Source organism: Dendrobates tinctorius, unplaced genomic scaffold (genome assembly GCF_039654945.1).
Source record: "Dendrobates tinctorius isolate UK_male_01 unplaced genomic scaffold, ASM3965494v1 ptg000070l, whole genome shotgun sequence".
NCBI lineage: Eukaryota > Metazoa > Chordata > Amphibia > Anura > Dendrobatidae > Dendrobates > Dendrobates tinctorius.
This window is the reverse complement of record NW_027361738.1, coordinates 33,041,333-33,064,672: the sequence shown is the minus strand read 5'-3', so window position 1 is coordinate 33,064,672 and position 23,340 is coordinate 33,041,333. Positions and strand designations below refer to the sequence as shown.

The following is a 23,340-nucleotide window of genomic DNA, read 5'->3' as shown; positions in this document are numbered from 1 at the left end:
ATGAAAAAATATTCAGCACATTCTGCATTGAACTACTGTACCCAATTTATTATATATTTTAGGAGTCGGTCCATTTTATACCGACTCTGACTCCACCAAAATGAGCTCCGACTCCACAACTCTGACTCCACAGCCCTGTGCAAAAGTCTTCATATCACCTTGGACACTCTTTCCCATCTAGGCTGGGTGATCAACACTGTGAAATTGTCTCTAATCCTTGGCCAACGCCTAGTTTTCCTAGGCATGCTGTTTGATACCAAAGGAAAAGCTGTCGGCACTCCATCTGGGGATTAGTTCCCTAAGACGCCCATCCCCTCTCTGTTTCTGCATGAGAGTACTAGGGAAGATGATTGCCGCGATGGAAGCTGTCCCTTTTCTCACAATTCCATACCAGTCCCCTCCAGCTGACCCTTCTGTTAGCATGGGACAAAAGGATTTTTTCTCTGAATCGCCCCATACTCCTGCTTCTCCAAGTGAGGCAGTCCATGGCATGGTTGAGTCTCCCCACCCCTCCATTCGGCATGGAAGGTCATTCCTCCCAAGTTGTCTCCACAAATGGCAGTATTCTTAGATGGAGAGCAGTCTTTTTTCACCACATAGTCCAGGGTCGCTGGAACTCTCGGTGAACCTCCTTTCCCATCAAACTGCTGGAAATCAGGGCCATCTACATCTCTTCTCCACTAGCAGGACATTCTTAGGGACCGACCAGTTCGAATTCAATCCAACAATACCAGGGCTGTGGCATAAACCATCAGGGTTGGACACGCAGCAAGCCAGTAATGTTAGAGGTTTCACGGATTATGGCTTTGGCCGAGCGGCACGTGCCAGCGATATCTCAGGGGTCCACATTCCAAGGAGTGGACAACTTGGCCACTGACTTCCTAAGTTCTCAGAGTCTCTTCTTGGGTTAGTGGTCCCTCAACCCCTCTGTGTTCAAACATATCTGTCAGAGGTGGGGCACTCCCTATGTCGTTCTGATGGCATCTCTGATGAATCAAAAGGTCCCTTGTTTTGTGGCCAGGTCTCGTGAACCCCTTGTGGTCTGTTACGATGTCCTGGTCAGTCCATAATCTCAGTTTCAATTTCCGTACCTTTTTCCACCCCTTCCCCTGATTCCCAGACTCGTCAAGATCAAGGAGGAAGGAGTTCCACTTATTCTAGTGGCTCCAGACTGGCCCACAGGAGCCTTGTATGCAGACTTAGTCAACCTACTCGCAGATATACCCTGGAAACTCCCAGATTAGCCAGATCTCTTTTCTCAGGGTCCACTGTTCCACTAGAGTTCTCGTCTTTCAATGTAATGGCATAGCTGTTGAAGCTGCAGTCCTGAGAGAGGCAGGCTTCTTATCCAAAGTCATACAGATCATGCTCAGGGTGAGTAAACCCTCATCTTCACGCATTTATCATCAGTCCTGGAAGGCCTTTTTTCGCCGGTGTAAAGACAGCTGCACAGGTCCCATGCCTTTTTCCCTTCCATCTATGCTGACGTTCTTCCAGTCAGGGCTAGAGACCGGATGTCTCTTAGTACTCTCAAGGGTCAGGTCTCTGCTCTCTCAATTCTGTTTCAACTAAATCTTGCCGCTCTTCCCCAGATCAAGACCTTCCTTCAGGGAGTTGCTCATCTAGCACCACCATTTCGTCCCCCTGTGAACCCGTGGGACCTTAACCCAGTTTATAGCGTTTTGCAAGGATCCCTTTTCAAACCCACTCAGGACATTTCGGCTTCTCTTCTCTCCTGGAAGGATGCCTTTTTGGTTGTGATCACTTCCATCAGATGGAGCTAAGAGTTAAAGGCTCTCTTGCCGCATCACCTTCCTCGTTTTTCACCAGGAAAATGTGGTCCTTAGTCCTTTGCCTTCCTTCCTCCCTAAGGTGGTATCCCCATTCCTTATCTATGACTGTGTTGTCCTTCCTTATGCCCTTCCCCTGTTTATTCCCTGGAAAGGTCTCTCCACAAACTGGACCTAGTCAGAGCACTGCATTTCTATCTCTGAAGAGCAACATCCTTCAGACGTTTGGATTCCTTGTTTGTCATTCCTGTCGGTCTCAGCAAGGGACTACCTGCCTCCAAATCTATTATCGACTGTTGGATGTACCTGAAGCCTTATCGTGTCAAGGATAGACTACCCCTTCTGGGAGTGAAGGCTCACTACCTGTGTGGTGGGGGCTTCCTGGGCTATTTGCCACCAGGCTTTTGCAAGGTTGCTACCTGGTCATCTTTTCATACATTTGCAAGATTCTATAAGGTACATACCTATGATTCGGCTGATGCTGACCTAGATAGGTGCTGCAAGCGGCGGCCGGCTCTCTCCCAACCTGATTTAATCACAGGTTTTTTCTTTTCCCTCCCTTGGGGACTTCTTTAGGACGTCCCATGGTTACCTGTGTCCCCCAAAGAAGCAATCAAGAAAGAGGGATTTTTGGTACTTATGGTAAAATCTTTCTTGGAGCCTTTATTGGGGGACACAGCACGCCTATGTTGCACGTGTATATGTTATTGTTGCTTCTCCTACTGCTTTTTCACTAATACTGACGAGCTTTGTGCCAGTAGTTGGGTGTACACTGCTGAGGAGGAGCTAACCATTTTTGCCTAGTGTCGGCCTCCTAGTGACAGCAGCATACACCCATGGTTACCTGTGTCCCTCAATGAAGGCTCCAAGAAAGATTTCTTGTGAAAGAAATGAAAATGAATAAAATAAGGTGTTGGCTGTAGAAAGAATTGTAAAAGAAAGGAAACAAAGGCGCAAAAATTAAAAATTGCCTGGGAGTAGGTTTCATTTTTCAGTCTAAATTTTTTTTAGTGGGTACAACATTCCTTCTGCTTTGACTCTCCGATTGTTGTTTTTTATTTTTATCATGAAAGCACCGTTTAGGCCGAGTTTAGCCTGCCTTAGGCCAGATTCACATAGCGTTAACACAGCCCGTTCAACGCATAGCGTTGACTGGCTGCTTTAACGTGATATGCGTTATGCTATACTGCTAGCGCTGATGATTCATCAGCGCTAGCGGTGACGAAGCCTCAGACGCTGCAGCCCGCGTCCGAGGCTCCGTCAGTGAATGACGGCACGCGTCGCGATGCTCCACATAATGGGGGTCAATGGCAGCATTAACGGACTGCGTTACACCGCATTATACCGGACGGACTGCTAAAACGCAGTGTGACCCCGCCCTTAGTAAAACTTGAGCCAGTTACGTCCGCAGCTCCATTTGATCATGGCTGCCAGTCTTCTTACATCCATGTAATCAAACATTCCCTCGTAGTAGTTATATTGTGGTGTTTTGTTTTTCACAGATTTTGATGCCATCACTGATCCTATAATGAAGGCAAAAATGGTCGCTCTGAAAGGCATCAATAAAGTTATGGTGAACAACATGGGAATGCCACCAATGGTGATGAACCGGTAAGTTAGAGCCCAGCTCATCAGCATCTTATCACCAATGGATAGGCAATGAATTGTTACAGTGGGCAAAAACCTTTAATATCTAAACTGCTGCAAACATTCTTCCATTACCTAATGAAGAAATTAAAAAAATACCCTTTTTGTTAAGGAATTATATCATGTTATTGTAATTTAAACTTTTTTTTAATTTTTTCTTCATAGATTCCCTTTCACAGCTCAGCAAATGCCTGTTGCTCAAAATATTGAAGGCCAGAGCGTTGTTCCACCAGGGATTTCACAGGTAGAATGGAAGTGTGGATATATGGTTACATGCCTCATCCAAATGTATTGTTAAAATTCACTTAAATTCTGTAAATGAATAATTTGTTTCCCAGATGTTCATTATCATACTTTAGGGATAGTTTTTCAAATTTGTATAGTTAGGAAATCCTTTAAACCCCAACTGGACCCTGTAGTGTCACCTATAATAGGTATTACAGCTCCATCTATAGAGGAGAAATCTGCACTTTAAAAAGAAAAAAAAATGTAAAGATCATGCCCACCCAGTAGGCTTCCCATTCTTTTTAGGAAACTAGTAGAGAAAATATAATATATTACCAACAAATTGGAAAAATTAAATTATAGCAAATATTGTAATTGAAGACCTTAACCACTCACCAGTAAGCAGTCAAAAGCACTAGTCCAATCAGAGTTCATCGAACTATGTCTTCTTATATCAAAATAAACATTAACTAGAGCACATGCAAATATAAAATCCCTTCAATAGCCTGGTCATGAAGACCCAAAATGTGCTTTTGTGTGTAAATTTATGTATAACATTTTGTTTCTGTAGGATGGAAATACAGCACCACAAATGATTCGACCAAATCCCCCAAACTTCGGTCCAGGATTTGTCAGTGAGTATACTTAAGTGTGAATATGTGTTATGTACCCTGTATGCTGGGTTTGTTTCTATGGTACAGCAGACTGAACTAATCTTAACGGGGTTGTCCAGTACTCTTGCCTTGCAATCTTGGGACTCTGAAAGTAGATTCATCGGAAGCAGGTGTATGAAGCCCACCCCATACTCGGCAGGTGATGGCTGTGTGTTACAGCCTGGACCCCGCCTCTAAAGGCCCCTTTACATTTAGCTATGCACCAGCGATCCTGACAACGATATGACCCGGTCAGGATCGCTGGTGCATCGCTAAATGGTCGCTAGTGAGCTGCCACACAGGCAGATCTCACAGCGATGCAGCAGCGATACAGCGGTCGTTACTTACCATTCAGACGAGGCGATCCTGACATCCTCCCGTCCGCGTCCACGCGTCGCTCGTCGGCCCCAGCAGGAAGCGCCCGACGAGAAATGGAGCTGCGCGATCAGCGACAGACAGCGGGGGAGCCGGTCAGAGGCAAGTATCACACATAGCGGTATTGCTAGCGATATCGCTGCTGCGTCACCAAATCGGTGATGCTTTAGCGATATTGCTAGCGATATCGCTATGTGTAAAACCCCCTTAACAATCATGGGTGGAGCAGAGCTCTGCCCTTAATTGTTAACCTGTTAAATGCCATTTAACTCAAACTCTTGTATTCCCATGGGGGTGTGTTGTTCCATGTGCCTATCAGCGCGTCCGTGACATGATCGAAGGTTTCCGATGGGCTGCTATGGTAGGGGGGTCTGTTGAAGACTGAGTTCCGTTAATATTCAGCCTGTGACCGGGCTTCAAAGGAGACAGTGATTTTTACTATATTCAACGATGTTGTGGCATCGCTGTATATAGCACACGTGATCGGATGATCGCAGCTTCAAGTATGGTGGCAAAGTTCATATCTGCCTGGGCAAGAATGCTTCGCCAGGGCATCCTAGCGGCGGTTTGACTGGATGAGATAGCAGACCAGATTGCCCTGGACTGCAAATATCTTTTGACCGCCTCTTTGGATGCGACCTTTTGCTCTGCTGGGGAGAACAGCAACATCATTGCTGTGTGCCACACCCTCTGGTTGAAGGTGTGGATTACAGATACACCCTTAAAAAAAAAAAAAATACAACTTCCTTCCCAGGACGTTTCTTTCAGTCTCGCTTGCTAAGACATCCGTCGCAGGCTCCAGAAGTTCTTCAGGCGTCTCTTCACTGCTACCCTCAGGGGTAATCGTACCTGTTTCCCGGAACAGTCAGTTTTCAGGGTTCTACTCTAATCTTTTCGTAGTCCCAGAGAAGGTCGGATCTCTCCTTCTGATTTTACATTAAAAATGTTTGAACCCTCATGTTCAGATCCGTCTTTTCAGGATGGAGTCCCGCCGAATCTGCGACCAGAGTCTACAGTTCACCTTGGATGCTCCTGGCCCGTCTCTGCTAGATTATCAACAGAGAAAAGTTCTCTCTCACGCCAGCTCAGCACCTGGTGTGTCTGGGAATGAGGTTTGACATGGCACAAGTTGTCTTCTTTCCAAGGGTGAAGTTCTTATCCCTCTGCCAAAGGATCCGCACTCTAAGCGTCCAGCTTCTCTCTCCCTACGGTACGGCATGAGAGTTCTGGGGAGATAATTACGGCCATGGAGGCATTCCCCCTTTACCCAGTTTCATACCCGTTCCCTTCAGCTGGGCCTCGTTTCGGCTTGGGACAAGAGAACCGCTTCCCTGGACCGGCCCATTCTACCGCTTCTTAAAGGGAGGCAGTCCATGACCTGGCAGTCGCAATTAGCATCAGTCCTACGAGAGAGGTCCTTCCACCCTCTCTGGTGGTTGGTCGTCACTACTGACGCCAGCCTCCTTGGTTGGGGAGTGGCTTTTTCTTCATCATTCAGCGCAGGGTCGCTGGAATGCCTAAGTAACCACTCTCCCCATCAATCTCCTGGACATCAGGGCAGTTTTTTTTTCCTTGCACTTCGCCACTGACAGTCCTTCCTAGCAAGCCAGCAGGGTCATATAAAATCAAGACAATGCCACTGTCGTAGCTTAAAACATCATTGAGGGACTCGCAGCAAACAGGAGATGGCAGAGGTAACAAAGACTCTGCAACGGGCGGAGCGTCTCGTTACCACCATATCAGCCGTACACACTCCTGAGGTGAAAAATTGAGCATCTGATTTACTGAGTCTTCGGGGTCTCACATCAAGCAAGTGGTCTTTCAATTCCACCATTTTCAATCAAATGTCAAGGATGGGGCTCACCGGACTTCATCCTCCTGATGTCTCAGATGAGCCACAAGGTTCCTCAGTTTGTAGCCAGGTCCCGGGATCCGCTACTCATAGGTTTTGATACAAGGTCTTCTTTCAGTGGAGTGTGGACAACAATTTGGTCAGTACCCTTAAGGGTCAGGTTTCCGCTCTGTCAAACCTTTCTCAACAAGATTTGGCTTCTCGTTCCCAGGTAAAGACCTTTCTTCAAGGAGCCGCCCAACTGGCACCTCCCTTATCGTTCTCCAATGAATCCATAGGATGCTAATCTTGTCCTTGGTGCACTCCAGTGCGCTCCCTTGGAGCCCATTCTAGGTTTTCCGTTTTCGGTCATAAAAGCGGCCTTCTTAGTTGCCAATAAGTCCATCAGGAGAGTTTGAGTTGGCGGCTTTGTCCTGCTGTTCTTCATTCCTGATTCTCCATCAGGACAAGGTAGCTCTCGGGCTGTTCCTTCCTACTTGTCCTTCCTTCTCTATGTCCCTCTCCGGTTCATCCCCTGGTGAAGTCGCTCTGGTCAGAGCTATCAGAGTATATCCAACAAGGACTGCTTCCTTTTGCCTCTCTGATACCCTGAAGGTCCACTATTGCCCGTTTGGTTTTGTTCGACAGTATCGGAGGTTTACCTCGTTCAGGACTAACAGCTTCCTCTGAGAGAAAGGGCTCACTTCACCAGGGCGGTGGCAACTGCCTGGGCAGTTCGTCTCCAGGCTTTGGCTTAACAGATTGTAAAGCTGCGACCTGGTCTTCTTTGCACACTTTCACAATGTTTTATACGTTTCATATCCATGTTTCGTCTGTTGCAGGCCTGGGAATGAAGGTGTTACTGGTGGCGGTTACGCACCAGCCGGCCTAGGTCTTTTTCTTTGCATTGTTTTCAGTTTCCCACACTTGGGACTGCTTTGGGATGTCCCATGGTTACCCATGTCCCCCAATGAAGCAATAAAGAAAGATTTCTGGTACTCACTGTAAAATCTCTTTCTTGGAGCCTTCATTGGGGGGACACAGCTCCGTCCCTAATTGTTTGTACCGTTTTTGGGCCTACGTGCCTTTTGTTGCTGGGTTGGTACATATGTTGAGTTTTTGGTTGCTTCTCCTACTGCTTTAACATTAACCGAGGTACTTGGTTCCTGTCAGTGATTGTATACTACTGGGGTGGAGCCATTTCCTTTTTTTTTGCCTAGTGTCAGCCTCCTAGCGACAGCAGCATACACCCACGGTTACCTGTGTCCCCCAATCAAGGTTCGTCTCCAGGTCCCGCGACCCTCTCACGGTGGGTGCCGATGCTCTGGCCATTCCCTGGTCGCAATTCGTGCTTTCCAATCTTTCCTCCTCTTCCCCTTCTTCCCAGGCTGTTGAAGATCAAAGCGGAGGGGGTACTGGTTATTCTGATCGCACCAGATTGGCCCAGAAGGTCCTGGTTCGCAGAGATCGTCAATCCTCTCGCGGACGCCCTCTGGAGGCTCCCAGACAGGCCAGATCTTCTGTCACAAGGACCGATCTGCCACCAGAGTTCTCGGTCGCTCAATTTGACGGGTGGCTGTTGAAACCACGGTTCTGAGAGCGTCTGTTTTTTCTGATCGGGTGATGTGCACCATGATCCAGGCTAGGAAGCCGTCGTCTTCCAGGGTCTATTATCGGATCTGGAAAGCCTATTTCTGCTGGTGTGAGTCTAATGACATTCCGCCGATGACCTTGTCTCTTCCTTCCATTTTGGCTTTACTCCAGGCTTTACTTGATGCTGGCCTTACCCTTAGTTCTCTAAAGGGTCAGGTATCAGTTCTCTCCATTCTCTTTCAGAAGTCCTTAGCCTCCTGTTCTCAAGTCAGAACTTTCCTTCAAGGACTGGTGCATGCGGCTCCCCCGTACTGGACTCCCATGGACCCCTGGGACCGCAATCTTGTTCTGGAGACCCTGAGGGGTTCTCTCTTTGAACCTCTCCGAGAGGTCTCCTTGTCCATTCTGTCCTGGAAGGTGGCGTTTCTTGTGGCCATCACCTCCATTAGGTGCGTCTCAGAGTTGGCGGCTCTTTCCTGTTGCCCCCCTTCTTGGTTCGTCACCAGGATAAGGTGGTGTTGCGGCCTCCGCCTTCTTTCCTTCCCAAGGTGGTGTCCACCTTTCACTTGAATGAAGTTATTGTCCTCCCTTCCTTTTGTCCGGCTCATTCTCGGGAGCGTTAACTGAACAGGCTAGACCTGGTCAGGGCGGTGAGGATCTATCTGGCTAGGACCGCTCTCTTTAGGAAGATGGACCTCCTATTCATCATTCCAGATGGTGCGCGAAGAGGTCTGCCAGCCTCCAAGGCTACGATTGCTCGCTGGATCAGAACTGCAGTTTTGGAGGCTTACAGGGTTAAGAGCAGAGTGCCTCCCCCCTGGGATTAAGGCTCACTCTACCCGGGCAGTGGGTGCCTCTTTGGCTGGTACACCATGGGGCATCTGCCCTACAACTTTGCAAAGTGGCAACCTGGTCTTCCATTCACACGTTTGCCAAATTTTGCAAGGTCCATACATACGCTTCGGTAGGTGCCATCCTAGGCAGATCTTGCAGGCGGCAGTGGTGAGTTCTCTAACCTGAATGGAGTTTTTCAGCTGTTTCCCTCCCCAGGGACTGCTTTGAGACGTTCCATGGTTCCTGTGTCCCCGAATGAAACGATAAAGAAAACAGGATTTTTGGTTGCTTACCGTAAAATCTGTTTCTCGGAGCCTTCATTGGGGGACACAGTACTCTCCCATAATTTAGAACTCTTGTTCTTTCTTCTGTATGCTATTGTTTGAGTTGTCTGTTCTTTTTATCTTGTTGCTTCTACTGCTTTCTCACTAACTGATTAACTTAGTGTCAGTTAGTGGGGTGTATACTGCAGAAGAGGAGCTAACTTTATGTGCATAGTGTCAGCCTCCTAGTGGCAGCAGCATACACCCATGAATCCTGTGTCCCCCAATGAAGCCTTCGAGAAACAGATTTTATGGTAAGCAACCAAAAATCCTGTTTTCCCCACAATTTCCCGTTTTCCAGTACACTATGTGGCCAAATGAATGGTGTCATTCAAAAGTATAAATCGTCCCACAAAAAACAATCTCTTACGTCTATGTGGACTGAAAAATAAAAGTTATCGGTCTGTGAAGAGGCGGCAAAAATGGAGATTGGCCGTGTCATGAAAAGGTGGAGATTGGTTGCTCAATCGGCAGCATATAGTGTCATGTATGTTATTTTATAACACAAATGTAAATGTCAGGATAACATTCTAGGAATCATTTAATAAAGGGACACTTCAGATAAATTTCCAGAGCCATCTTGTCCTCTTACGAGGGCTTCTTAACTGCAGACGTGTGAATTTGTTGCTTCTAATAAGATGTCTTTGGCCTGTTACACTCGGTGCTATTAAGTCAGGCCAGTCACCTCTGCAAATTGCTGATGTAACTGGCTCCATGCGCCCATATAGATGGCAGATGGGTGCACTGCTGACTGCTTATTGATATGTGATGGTCTGGTCTATAAAACACAGTAGACTAGTGCATGCTGAGATTATTTTTGGTTTTTTTTTACCTGATAAAATGTTTTAGGGGAACTGGTCACCAGTTTTTGGTATTTGGATTGTGCATCTAAAAACCCCATAATGTAGGAAAAGAGACACTGATTCCAGTGATGTATGACTTACCGTATATACTCGTGTATAAGCCGACCCGAGTATAAGCCCCCCCAATTTTGCCACAAAAAACTGGTAAAACTTATTGACTCGCGTATAAGCCTAGGGTGGAAAATGCAGCAGCTACTGGTAAATTTCAAAATTAAAAATAGATACCAATAAAAGTAAAATTGAGACATCAGTAGGTTAAATGTTTTTGAATATCCATATTGAATCAGGAGCCCCATATAATGCTCCATACAGTTCATGATGGGCCCCATAAGATGCTCCATACAAAATACACCCCATATAATGCTGCTCCAAGGTTAATAATGCTCCATAGATTATGCCCCCATAAAATGCTCCATAGATTATCCCCCATAAGATGCTCCATAGATTATGCCCCATAAGATGCTCCATAGATTGTGCCCCATAAAATGCTCCATAAATTATGCCCCCATAAAATGCTCCATAAAATGTTCCATAGATTATGCCCCCATAATATGCTCCATAGATTATGCCCCCATAATATGATTCCATAGATTATGCCCCCATAATATGCTTCCATAGATTATGCCCCCATAATATGCTCCATAGATTATGCCCCCATAATATGCTCCATAGATTATGCCCCCATAATATGCTCCATAGATTATGCCCCATAATATGCTCCATAGATTATGCCCCCATAAAATGCTCCATAGATTATCCACCATAAGATGCTCCATAGATTATGCCCCATAAGATGCTCCATAGATGCCCCATAGATTGTGCCCCATAAGATGCTCCATAAATTATGCCCCCATAAAATGCTCCATAAAATGTTCCATAGTTTATGCCCCCATAATATGCTCCATAGATTATGCCCCCATAAAATGCTCCATAGATTATGCCCCTATAAAATGCTCCATAGATTATGACCCCATAAGATGCTCCATAGATTATGACCCCATAAGATGCTCCATAGATTATGACCCCATAAGATGCTCCATAGATTATGACCCCATAAGATGCTCCATAGATTATGACCCCATAAGATGCTCCATAGATTATGACCCCATAAGATGCTCCATAGATTATGACCCCATAAGATGCTCCATAGATTATGACCCCATAAGATGCTCCATAGATTATGCCCCATAAAATGCTCCATAGATTATGCCCCCATAAGATGCTCCATAGATTATGCCTCCATAAAATGCTCCATAGATTATTCTCCATAGATTATGCCCCATAAGATGCTCCATAAATTATGCCCCCATAAAATGCTCCATAGATTATACCCCCATAAAATGCCCCATAGATTATGCCCCCATAAGATGCTCCATAGATTATGTCCCCCATAAAATGTTCCATAGGTTATGCCCCCATAAAATGACCAATAAAATATGCCCCATAAAATGCTCCATAGATTATGCCCCATAAGATGCTGCCCCCATATGATGCTCCATAGGTTATGCCTCCATAAAATGCCCCATAAAATCTTCCCATAAAATCTTCCATAGATTATGCCCCCATAAAATGCTCCATAGATTATGCCCCCATAAGATGCTCCATAAAATGCTCCATAGATTAGGCCCCCATAAGATGCTTCATAGGTTATGCCCCATAAGATGCTTCCCCCATAAGATGCTCCATAGATTATGCCCCATAAGATGCTTCCCCCATAAGATGCTCCATAGATTATGCCCCATAAGATGCTTCCCCCATAAGATGCTCTATAGATCATGCCCCCATATGCTGAAGCTGCCGCTGCTGCAAAAAAAATGCCATACTCGCCTCTCGTCGCTGGGGGGCAGGTGCCGGGTCCTGAGCAGGCGGCGACACTGGCGCGCTATGGGGGACAGGTGCCGGTTTTGCCGATGGCTCAGGACCCGGCACATGAGATATTCACCTGTCCCCGGCCCATGAGATATTCACCTGTCCCCGGCCCATCGCTGCTTGCCGCTGTCTGCCACATCCTATCAGTGACTGTTCAGGCAGCAGGCAGCTGCAAACAGCGATGGACCGGGGGCAGGTGAATATTGGATATTCTTACCCCCTCCTGGCGCAGTCATGTGGTACCGCTCATTAAACTCATGAATATGCGCATATTCATGTGTTTAATGAGCGGTACCACATGACCGCTGAAGGAAGGGAGACTGTGGGAGAAGGGGGGGCTGCAGAGACGCGTCAGGGGGATCAGTATGATCTCTGACATCCCTGCCGACCCCCAGGTATATGACTTGTGTACAAGCTGAGATGGGGGACTTTCAGCCCAAAAAAATGGGCTGAAAATCTCGGCGTATACACGAGTATATATGGTAGCTTACTGGGGCAGCAGTTATGCAGCAATCATTGTTTTTAGATGTAGCAGAGCTCAGAAAGCCCTATGTTGATAGTAAACTGCTAATCAGTGTTGGAGGGTGTGATTGGAGCTGTAGTCTTATACTGTCACTGATTGTATCTAAACAGCCGCACGCATCACTGAAATCATTCTCAGCCCCTGCCCCATTCTCCCCTTACGTTACAGTACATATCCAATACCTGCTAACAGATTTCCTTTAATATGGTTCCTTGAACCAGGTCTGCATCTTAGTATATGATTAGATTCTAGCTTTAGAGCTCCTGCAAGGAAGTTGAGACCTGTTCAGTTACACATTTGACTAGAAAAACAGTGCCACATTTTCCTGGAACTCAGTCAAGTCTAATACAAAGTTGTCATTTTATTATTGTTTCTTTCTTTAGATGACTCTCAGAAAAAACAATATGAGGAATGGCTTCAGGAGACTCAGCAACTCCTTCAAATCCAGCAAAAATTCTTGGAGGAACAAATTGGCGCTCACAGAAAATCTAAGAAAGCTTTGTCAGCCAAGCAGCGCACAGCCAAGAAGGCGGGGCGAGAATTCCCTGAGGAGGATGCTGAACAGCTGAAACATGTCACAGAGCAGCAAAGCATGGTGCAAAAACAGCTGGAACAGGTAAATGGCACTTCTTGAAGCCATAGAGTACTGGAAAGGCGCATCGGCCGCCTTGTGTAACTGCATCGACCAACATCCTCCAAGTGATTTCATTGGTATTTATAGGATGCGTATATCAATATTTTGATCATTTCCGTTTTTTTCACAAATAAACGCAAGTTATATGAATGAAATATTATCACTAACATGAAGTACAATATGTCACGAGAAAACAATGTCAGAATCACCGGGATCCATAGAAGCGTTCCAGAGTTATTACCTCATAAAGGGACAGTGGTCAGAATTGTAAAAATTGGCCCGGTCATGAACGTGCAAATCACCCTTGGGGGTTAAGGGGTTAATTATATTTTTAGCATATTTTAGTCAAAGATTATACTAGGCTAATAGTCTAAATTAACACATACATTTTTAAGATTTTAAATAATCTTTAATGATCTTTCCATGGTAAGGATGCAATTTAAGGGAAGTTTAATATGTAAACTGACAGCAGCATTATGTAAGTGCAGACACCCTGATTCCAGTGATGTATCACTAGGCTGCTTGTTGCAGATTTATTGAAATCAGTGTTTTATAGCAACTTTCTGCCTTTGCACAGTGTTCACAGGGTGCTGTCGATCAGTGGTGTGAGGTTATACAGAGCTAAGAATTCAGAGATCTTCTAGATCAGCAGCAGAGAAAACACTGATGTTATTAAAACTGCCGCAAGTTGTCCAGTAAGGGATAAATCTCTGGAATCAGGGTCTGTCACATCTTGCTGCTCTCAGATTACATAGTGAAAACCTGATGACATTTTATCTTCAAAGCCTTGGGGTGACAAATACCCTTTAGGCAACCAGAACTTAGAGATTCTAATAGAAATCTTTTTAACAAATAGGCTAATTTCACACTAGCGTTTTTTAGCGCTGCGCATCGTGAGCAATAGAACCGCATGCAAAAAAACGCATCATGTGTTTTGTATGCATTTGCTTATTTTATGCGCATGCATTTTAACCAGTTTCTAGCCATGTTAACTCTTAAAACGCATGCGATTTTAAACGCAGGCGTGCGCATGTCCATGCGCACGCCAGCATTCCCATAGACTGTAATGTGTGGGGTTTTTTTGCGCATTTCGTGCGCATGCGTTTTTTACTCTGTCGCCTTATTGGTGGACACAGAACCGTGGGTGTTATGCTGCTGTCCACTAGGAAGCGACACTATGCATAATCTGAAAAAGATTAACTTTGGCTCCTCCTCTGCAGTATACACCCCTGGACGGCGTCAGCCTTCTCTAGTTTTTGCTTAGTGTCGCAAGGAGGCACACCTTTTTTCTTTTTTTCCTTTCGTCGGAACAGATGAAGAAAAGTGGGTCTCCAGCGAGACTCCCGGCATGGCTCCTTCCTTGGCCCCCTTTTTAGGGGTGCCCAGTTGAAGTGGAGATGGCGGTTCCCCATGTCGCTCCTTCCCCAGTCCCTCGGGTACTGGTCCGAAGTTGAGACCCCCCCCCTCCTTCCCCAACCCCCTTCAGGGTCTGGGTTGAGGTTGAGGCAAGGATGAAGACCCCCCTGACTGTGACAGACGCACCTTCCCTAATCCCCCGCAGGGGGCATTAGGTTGAGAAGCCGCAGGTAGGGTCGGAGTACAGACAGCATTCTGCACCAGGGACCCCAGACCAGCTGTGGGATCCTGCTGGGGCCGGGGGAGGGTGCAGGCAGACGTGGCACAGCAGAGACAGGGATTTCTGCGCCCCTGCCTCTGCAGCAGCAGCAGTGGCTCCATGGCGCTCCAGGGACCCCCACACAGGAACCGCTAGCCCTGCTGCCCCCACCGCTAGCCAGTCGCCCATTCCGGGGGGGTCTGGTGCAAATCCGACCCCCTCCCGGACTACCGCGCCGCTCTGGAGCCCTCCTGGGCATCAGGCCTCTAATTTAGACCGCGGCTTCGGCCTAGCCGAAGCCGCCGCCTTTCCCCCCCCCCCCCCCCCCCCCGGATGACGAAAATGACACTGCAGTGTCATAGAAGGGGCGGATCGAGGCAGGAAGGGCGCGCTTTTACATGGCCCAGCGCGCCCTTTTCCAGCTCTCTGCCCCCTTCCCTCTCCACCTCAGAATCCGGTGGCCATCTTGCTGCACCTGGAGGAAGGCAGCACAGAGTCTCCGGGGGGCACAGGACGTGGGGCTTATCAGCGCTGGACCTAAGGGGAGCATCGGTGGGGTAAGATCACAGCTGGGTCCTTGGTACTCAGCTGTGAATTCCTATACCATATAGCGCTCTCCTACTCCTTTTTCCTCTGCGTAGATACCCCTGTAGGGCCTCTATTAATCAGCCTAGATACTATGTCGGGCTCAAAGAAAAGAACCAGGCAAGACTGCTTTTATGTAGTCTGCACAGCCTGCAAGGTCACTCTCCCCAGTGGCAGCACGTATCCGCACTGCCGGGACTGTACCCAAAAAACCGGAGCAGAACCCCAAGAAGTCCCTACCAACGCTTCTGCGACCGCTACTGCGTCGGAATGGGCAACTCAGATGTCGCAGTCTATGACACAGTCCATAGATATCCTGACCTCCACATTACTGCAGGCTCTGCAGGGTCATGTCTCGGCTATGAACGTTACCCAGCAAAGGTACGTCCGGTCTCATGATCAGGGCGCTTCCGACAGTTCGAGGCGTAAGCGGACCCACAGGTCGCGTTCAGCTGCGTCCTCACATAGCAATAGGTCTTCCCCCTCCAGGGAAAGACACAGTGGCCTCATGTCACCGAGGCCGTCCCCTGATAGAGAAGGACAATGCGGATCTCCACAACGATCCCAGACCACGGGAAACCTCCGCTCTAGTTCGCCCGCTAGGGAGCTCCTTAGCGATGCGCAGGACTCAGAGGGCATATGTGACTCCAATTCAGATAACGAAACAGAGAACGCTTTGCTCCCTTGTCCCCCTAGCAATACTGCGATAGTTGAGGATATCGTCTCTTCCATCCTTCGGGTGCTGGACATTTCAGATCCAACCCCGGAAGCACCAGAACACAAGATTTCCTTTGAAAGTGTTCAGAAACCATCGAAGGTCTTCCCTAATCACCCGGAATTTCAACAAATCCTTTCTAAGCATTTTTCGCAGCCTGAGGAAAAAATTCGCCAATCGCAAGTATTTGGAAGCAAAATGCCCCTTTCCACAGAAAGACACCAAGGATTGGACAGATCCGCCTGAAGTGGACCCTCCAGTCTCTAGGCTGGCAGCACAAACGCTTCTCTCGCTGCCGGACAGTTCAACCCTCAAGGACACGGCAGACAGACAAGTCGAACGCATGGCTCGTTCAATCTTTGAAGCGGCAGGTGCCTCTTTGGCTCCCGCATTTGCTTCAGTTTGGGCAGCCAAGGCCATCATGGCTTGGGCTGCTCTATTGCAAAAGGGCCTTCAAGCTTCAAATCCTCAGCTGGCGGACCAGGCGGTGCAAATTGCAGTGGTGGCAGATTACTTGGTCCTTGCAGCGTTGGACTCTGCAAGAGGAATAGCGGGAATAGCATCAAACGCCATTACAATCCGGCGTATTCTCTGGCTAAGAGAATGGAAAGCAGATGCGGCCTCAAAAAAGTCCCTAACAAATCTCCCGTACTTCAGTGGCCGTCTTTTCGGTGAAAAGCTGGATACAATGATTTCCAATGCCACCGGGGGCAAAAGTACTTCCCTCCCTCAACTAAGACCAAAACGCACGTTTAAAAGGCGTAATCAATCTCGTTTCCGATCCTTTCGGAATTCTTCGGGCTGGTCCGTCTCACGCCCAGCACAAAACCGTAATCGTGCCCCCCGCAGGGACAACACACGTGCGGCACAGAGGCCGGACAGGAACTGGCAATCAAAGGCAAGCCAGGCAAAACCTAAAGGAGGAAAACCTCAGACTTTTCCCTCGTCCTGACTCATGCCCTCTGGAAGACACCCCACTTGTAGGCGGACGACTGCTACTCTTTCAGCAGGTCTGGCTGCCTATTACAGAAGACAAGTGGGTCAAGGAAATAGTGTCTTCAGGATACAAAATCGAGTTTACTACCAGCCCACCGCACAGGTTTTTTCCCTCTGTCCCTCCAAAATCCCCGCTCAAAGCTCAGGCCTTCCGTCAAGCGGTTTCTTCCCTCCTGCGAGCAGGAGTCATAGTGCCTGTCCCAGCAGAAGAGCGCTTCCGAGGGTTATATTCCAACCTGTTCGTGGTGCCCAAGAAGGGAGGCAGCGTCCGACCCATACTAGACCTCAAGCAACTCAACAAGTACGTTCGAGTTCGTCACTTCCGCATGGAATCCCTCCGGTCAATCGTTGCGTCTATGGAAAAGGGAGAATATCTTGCCTCCATAGACATACAGGACGCATACCTGCATATACCGATTGCTCCCGCCCATCAGAGGTTTCTCAGATTCGCAATCAACCAAGACCATTACCAGTTTGTGGCCCTCCCGTTCGGTCTGGCCACGGCCCCCAGAACATTTACAAAGGTCATGGCAGCTACCATGGATGTTCTGCACTCCAGAGGCATAGTAGTCGTTCCATACCTGGACGACCTTCTCATCAAGGCCCCCACCCTCAAGGACTGCGAGGTCAACGTCACAATCACGATCGACACTCTGACGCGCCTGGGATGGTTAGTCAATTTACGGAAGTCCTCGACTACCCCGAGTCAGTCTCTGACCTTCCTGGGGATGCTATTCGACACCTCCAAGGGTCTGGTGATCCTCCCCAGGGACAAGGCACTGGCTCTCCGTCTGGGAGTTCACACACTCCTCCGCAAGTCCCCCAGATCTCTCCGGTATGCCATGAGAGTACTTGGCAGGATGGCAGCAGCAATGGAGGCGGTACCATTTGCCCAGTTTCACCTCAGACCCCTTCAACTGGCCATCCTCCAGTCCTGAGACAGGAATCCGTTCTCCCTCGACAGGGAGTTCCGGTTATCAGCACACACCAGGAGGTCCCTGCACTGGTGGCTCAAGCCAACCTCGCTTGCAAGGGAAAAATCCTTTCTCTCCGGTCAATGGAAGGTTTTGACCACCGACGCAAGCCTTATGGGTTGGGGCGCGGTGCACCTACATCACAGAGCGCAAGGCAGGTGGTCACCAAGGGAATCGACCATGCCCATCAACATCCTGGAAATTCGGGCCATCTTCCTGGCGTTGCAAGCCTTCCATCACTTGCTGGCAGACTCTCATATCAGAGTACAGTCGGACAATGCCACGGCAGTGGCATACGTGAACCATCAAGGCGGCACCTGCAGCATCCAGGAGATGACCGAAGTAACGCGTATCCTACAATGGGCAGAGGATGCAAGGTCGGTACTCTCCGCGGTCCACATTCCGGGTGTGGACAACTGGGAAGCCGACTATCTCAGCCGACAAGGAATGGACTCGGGGGAATGGTCTCTCCATCCTGAAGTCTTCGGTCAGATCTGTCATCGTTGGGGGACCCCGGACGTGGATCTGATGGCATCCCATCTCAATGCCAAGGTTCCCAATTTCATGGCCAGGACGCGCGATTCGCGATCGCTTGGAGCAGATGCCCTGGTTCAGGACTGGACCCAGTTCCAGCTTCTGTACATTTTTCCACCCCTCCCCCTGATCTCCAGAGCCCTGAGGAAGATCAAACAAGAGGGTGTTCCCACCATTGTGATCGCTCCAGACTGGCCCAGGCGTACATGGTACGCCGACGTCGTGCAACTCACAGCAGACGCTCCCTGGCGTCTCCCCACACGTCCCGACCTCCTGTCACAAGGCCCGTTCTTCCACCAGAGCTCAGGGGCTCTCAATTTGACGGCGTGGCCATTGAGACCTGGGTTTTGACCCAAGCAGGTTTTTTTCACCGGACGTTGTTAAAACCATGATCAGGGCTCGAAAGCCAACTTCAGCCAGGATTTATCGTACCTGGAAGGTTTTCTTCACATGGTGCGACTCTCGTGGGCAGATTCCACTTCCCTATTCTCTTCCAAAGGTCCTCGGGTTCCTTCAGTCAGGCCTGGACGCCGGGCTATCCCTGGGCTCGCTGAAGAGCCAGGTGTCAGCGCTTTCAGTGCTTTTTCAGAGGCGTATTGCTAACAAGCCGCAAGTGAAGACTTTTCTCCAAGGGGTTTCCCAATTGGTTCCCCCCTACAAACGTCCGTTGGAGACGTGGGACCTCAACCTGGTCTTGACAGCACTACAGTCACCTCCTTTTGAACCCCTTAGGGTGGTCTCACTCCGCTTTCTATCACAGAAAGTGGTTTTCCTGGTGGCAATCACCTCGCTACGCAGGGTGTCTGAACTTTCAGCTCTTTCCTGCAGACAACCCTTCCTGGTTTTTCATCAGGACAAGGTGGTTCTCCGTACAATACCATCCTTCCTTCCGAAGGTCGTGTCCAGCTTCCACCTTAATGAGGAAATATCACTGCCGTCTCTTTGCCCGGCTCCCGTTCATAGGGTAGAGAAGCCTCTGCATACGCTTGACCTTGTCAGGGCATTGCGTATTTACGTGTCTGACTGCTCCCTTCCGGAAGTCTGATTCACTTTTCCTTCTTCCAGAAGGCGTTCGCAAGGGCCTACCGGCTTCCAAAGCCACCCTTGCTAGGTGGATCAAGTCCACCATTCAAGAGGCTTACCGCCTCAACAATTCTCCCCTTCCGGCCGGTATCACGGCACACTCTACGCAGGCGGTAGGGGCCTCTTGTGCCATTCGGCATCAAGCCTCAGCACATCAAGTGTGTAAGGCAGCCTCTTGGACTAGCCTGCACACATTTACAAAACACTACAGAGTGCATACCCAGTCCTCAGCGGATGCGAGCCTGGGTAGACGGGTCCTGCAGGCGGCAGTACCCCAAGTCTAGGGGACTGTCAGCACAATATTCGTCCACTGCTTCCCACCCAGGGACTGCTTTAGGACGTCCCACGGTTCTGTGTCCCCCAATAAGGCGACAGAGTAAAGGAGATTTTTGTGTACTCACCGTATAATCTCTTTCTCTTAGCCTTTAATTGGGGGACACAGCTCCCACCCTGTAGCCCTTGCGGGCCGTTGTTACGGTTGGGTTCTCATATTGTTGTTTGAGCCTGTTTATAGTAGCCTTTTTTTACAGGCATGGTTATGTTTCTGGTATATTCCTCCTAATGCTTTTGCACAAAACTGGAGAAGGCTGACGCCGTCCAGGGGTGTATACTGCAGAGGAGGAGCCAAAGTTAATCTTTTTCAGATTATGCATAGTGTTGCCTCCTAGTGGACAGCAGCATGACACCCACGGTTCTGTGTCCCCAATTAAAGGCTAAGAGAAAGAGATTTTACAGTGAGTACACAAAAATCTCCTTTTTGACAGGTTTGACGCACAAAAAATGCAACAGGGTGCGTCCGGAGCGCCTAGGCGCACACTACAAAAAAAACACAACGCAAACGCTAGACCATGCACACCCATGTTAAAGATAGGGGCTCAGGACGCATGTGCATGTACGCGCACTATGCGCTGCGCTAAAAAACGCTAGTGTGAAACCAGCCTAAGTCATGAAAAATTTATTGAAGAGCTGGTTACATATACTTTTATCAGATACCGTGTAGTTGCATAAGTCACCAGCAGGCTCACATTTTTTTACTGGCCTTCACTGAATGAACATAGCATAGTCTTATGTTGTTCCATGCTTTTTTTCTGACACATTATGACACAGATGCCAAGATTTTGCACACATTTTTATCCTCCATTTGAAAAAGGTGCCATATTGACACATTTGTCATGTATCTCACTTTCCTAGCACACATCCTACACATAAATGAATATTATGTGAACAGACCTGTACAAACCCATGTAACACACTTTTGCTTTTAAGTAGCTAGTGGTGACTTATTTTAATGTGACTCTTATTTGCTTTGACAATATAATTTATTTACTCTCTGATAGATACGAAAACAGCAGAAAGAACATACAGAGCTTATTGAAGAATACCGAAATAAGCAGCAGCAGCAGTTTTCAGTAGCACCTTTAATGCCTGGAGTCCTGCCACCGCAAGCGATGATGACAGGGGGAGGACCGCCACCAATGAATGCACCTGGCTTTCCTGTTCCACAAGCACTGCACCCTCCAGGGCCTATGACATCAGGCCAACCCAATCAGCCGAGGATGCCAAACATGCAAGGGTGGCAGCCCCCGCCTAGAGGTGCCACACCAGTAAATCCACCTAAGATGCCACGTCCTGTCAGTACTGAAGTAACCAGTGCTGCTGCTGTGGTAAACCCCAATGCCCCACCTAGGGTTGAGTTTCATGACAACAACCCCTTCAGCGAAACGTTCCAAGAGAGGGAAAGGAAAGAACGATTGCGGGAACAACAGGAACGGCAAAGAATTCAACTCATGCAGGAGGTGGATCGTCAGAGAGCATTGCAGCAAAGGCTAGAAATGGAGCAACATGGCGTAGTTGGTCCGGACACCAATAATAGACCTTTGTCACAAATGACTTTCTTCAGTTCTGACTTGCCCAATGACTTTCTTGAACAGTCTACTCAAGAGCAATCTCAAATGGTACATGGAGTGACCCATCCAAATGTAGGTAATTCTCCCCCTGCTGCACCTTTTGTGCAAAACCCTGATAAAAGATCTTTAGAACTTTCCCCATATGGACAAGAAAATCAGACTGGATTTCCACATACCCCCTTAATGCCAAATGTCTCCAACTCGTCACCTGTTGCTAACAATGGAAACCCTTGTGGACTGGACAGGCCTGCAAGTTCCACAAACTTCCAGAGTCCGAGCCAGTCCCTCATACAGGTATATTCTGATATCATTCCAGAAGAAAAAGGAAAAAAGAAAAGACAGCGAAAGAAGAAAAAGGAGGAAGACTCCGATTCTTTAAAATCACCTCCATCAACGCCACGATCTGATTCTACTGCTCCACTAACGCCAAGTATCTCAGAAGCATCAACCCCAACAGTCAGTGTCATGAATGATCTTCAAGGAGAACATGTGGCTGACTTAGTACGTTCCTCAACACCCAACACAGCAAACAGTAGCTCTGTAAATACTGAAGGGCCGCTTCTCCCTAAAGATGTGAATCAGATACTTCAGGAACCCAGACTAGACCAAGAGGACAGTCATCCGCACACCAAGGACAACCTTACTATTCAGGAAATTAAACTGGAGCAGGTGGAAGGAGATCAATCTCCAGAGGAATCTGACTCTAAAGTAAAGCAACCATCAGTCGGGCTTAAGACTGATGAAGATGATAAAGCCACATCGCACATTGCACTTTCCACAGAAATAACCTCTCTCACTGCCTCCGGCCCCTCAGGAAAACTGGAATCTGGAAATGAGTTACTAAAACACTTGCTCAAAAACAAGAAACAACCGGTCCTGTTGCCTCAAAACTCTGAGGAACGTTTACAGTCAATTGAAGATGGTCCCTTCGATTTGAAGTCCACAGGAAGACAGGATAATGCACTGGTGAGTTGAGCTGTGGTATCAACCTAGTGTAAGGATGTTTCCTCATGAGGTGGGACATGCTCCTGTTTTCTGGGCAGAACGCTCGCAGATTTCTGGTGTGCCAGCAATGCAAAAATTATTTGACCAAATGTCGTCCACTTACTAACTTTGCATGAAACTCCAACAGCCTTACATAGCACGAAATCTGGAGCAATATCCATGACTGCTGTGCAGATTTGAAGCAAAATCCCCTCTAGCTTTTTTTATTAATTAAAAATTGGCTAATAGGTCATTATGTAAGCTAAAATAGAAAAGTGAGTAATATTGTGGTCCTGTGTAAAAAGAGGGTCTGTTCCAGCTGGCTTACTCACCTCCCCCAAGATTCAGTGATTTTTTTGCTATTTTTGCACCATTGGACAGAAGTGCAGTACTGTTTGATCAGGCAGATGGCTTATCGAAGGTTGAGCTTGATCGTTACCCCGTGTCAGACCACGGCCGGGGGTAGCTCCGCCCCCGAGCCGGCTCTCTGCCCGGCGTGCCTGCCCCTTCCTTGTAGCGCCGCCTCCTAGCGGACAGCGGCGCCTGCGATCGGCGCACCCTATCTTTAGCATAGGGTGCGCCGATCGTGCGCAGGCCGTGCGCTAGTTGCGCTTTGACCTGCGCTGCGCACTTTTGACGGTGCGCCGTGCGCGCCAAAATCAAACTTTTCGGATTTTGGCGCGCACGGCGCACCGTCAAAAGTGCACAGCGCAGGTCAAAGCGCAACTAGCGCACGGCCTGCGCACGATCGGCGCACCCTATGCTAAAGATAGGGTGCGCCGATCGC

At 48.2% G+C, this 23,340-nt stretch overlaps 1 protein-coding gene across 6 annotated transcripts in view; it reads left to right on the top strand.

Moving 5' to 3' along the window:
* KMT2C (lysine methyltransferase 2C) overlaps positions 1–23,340 on the top strand; it is a 312,840-nt gene that overhangs the window by 243,374 nt on the left and 46,126 nt on the right. For all 6 annotated transcript variants that reach the window (XM_073581565.1, XM_073581564.1, XM_073581563.1 and 3 more), the window contains 5 exons: positions 3,293–3,401; positions 3,603–3,681; positions 4,234–4,297; positions 12,910–13,142; positions 21,000–22,535. In XM_073581565.1, coding sequence (XP_073437666.1) covers positions 3,293–3,401; positions 3,603–3,681; positions 4,234–4,297; positions 12,910–13,142; positions 21,000–22,535 — 2,021 coding nt within the window. The remainder of the gene's footprint in view (positions 1–3,292; positions 3,402–3,602; positions 3,682–4,233; positions 4,298–12,909; positions 13,143–20,999; positions 22,536–23,340) is intronic.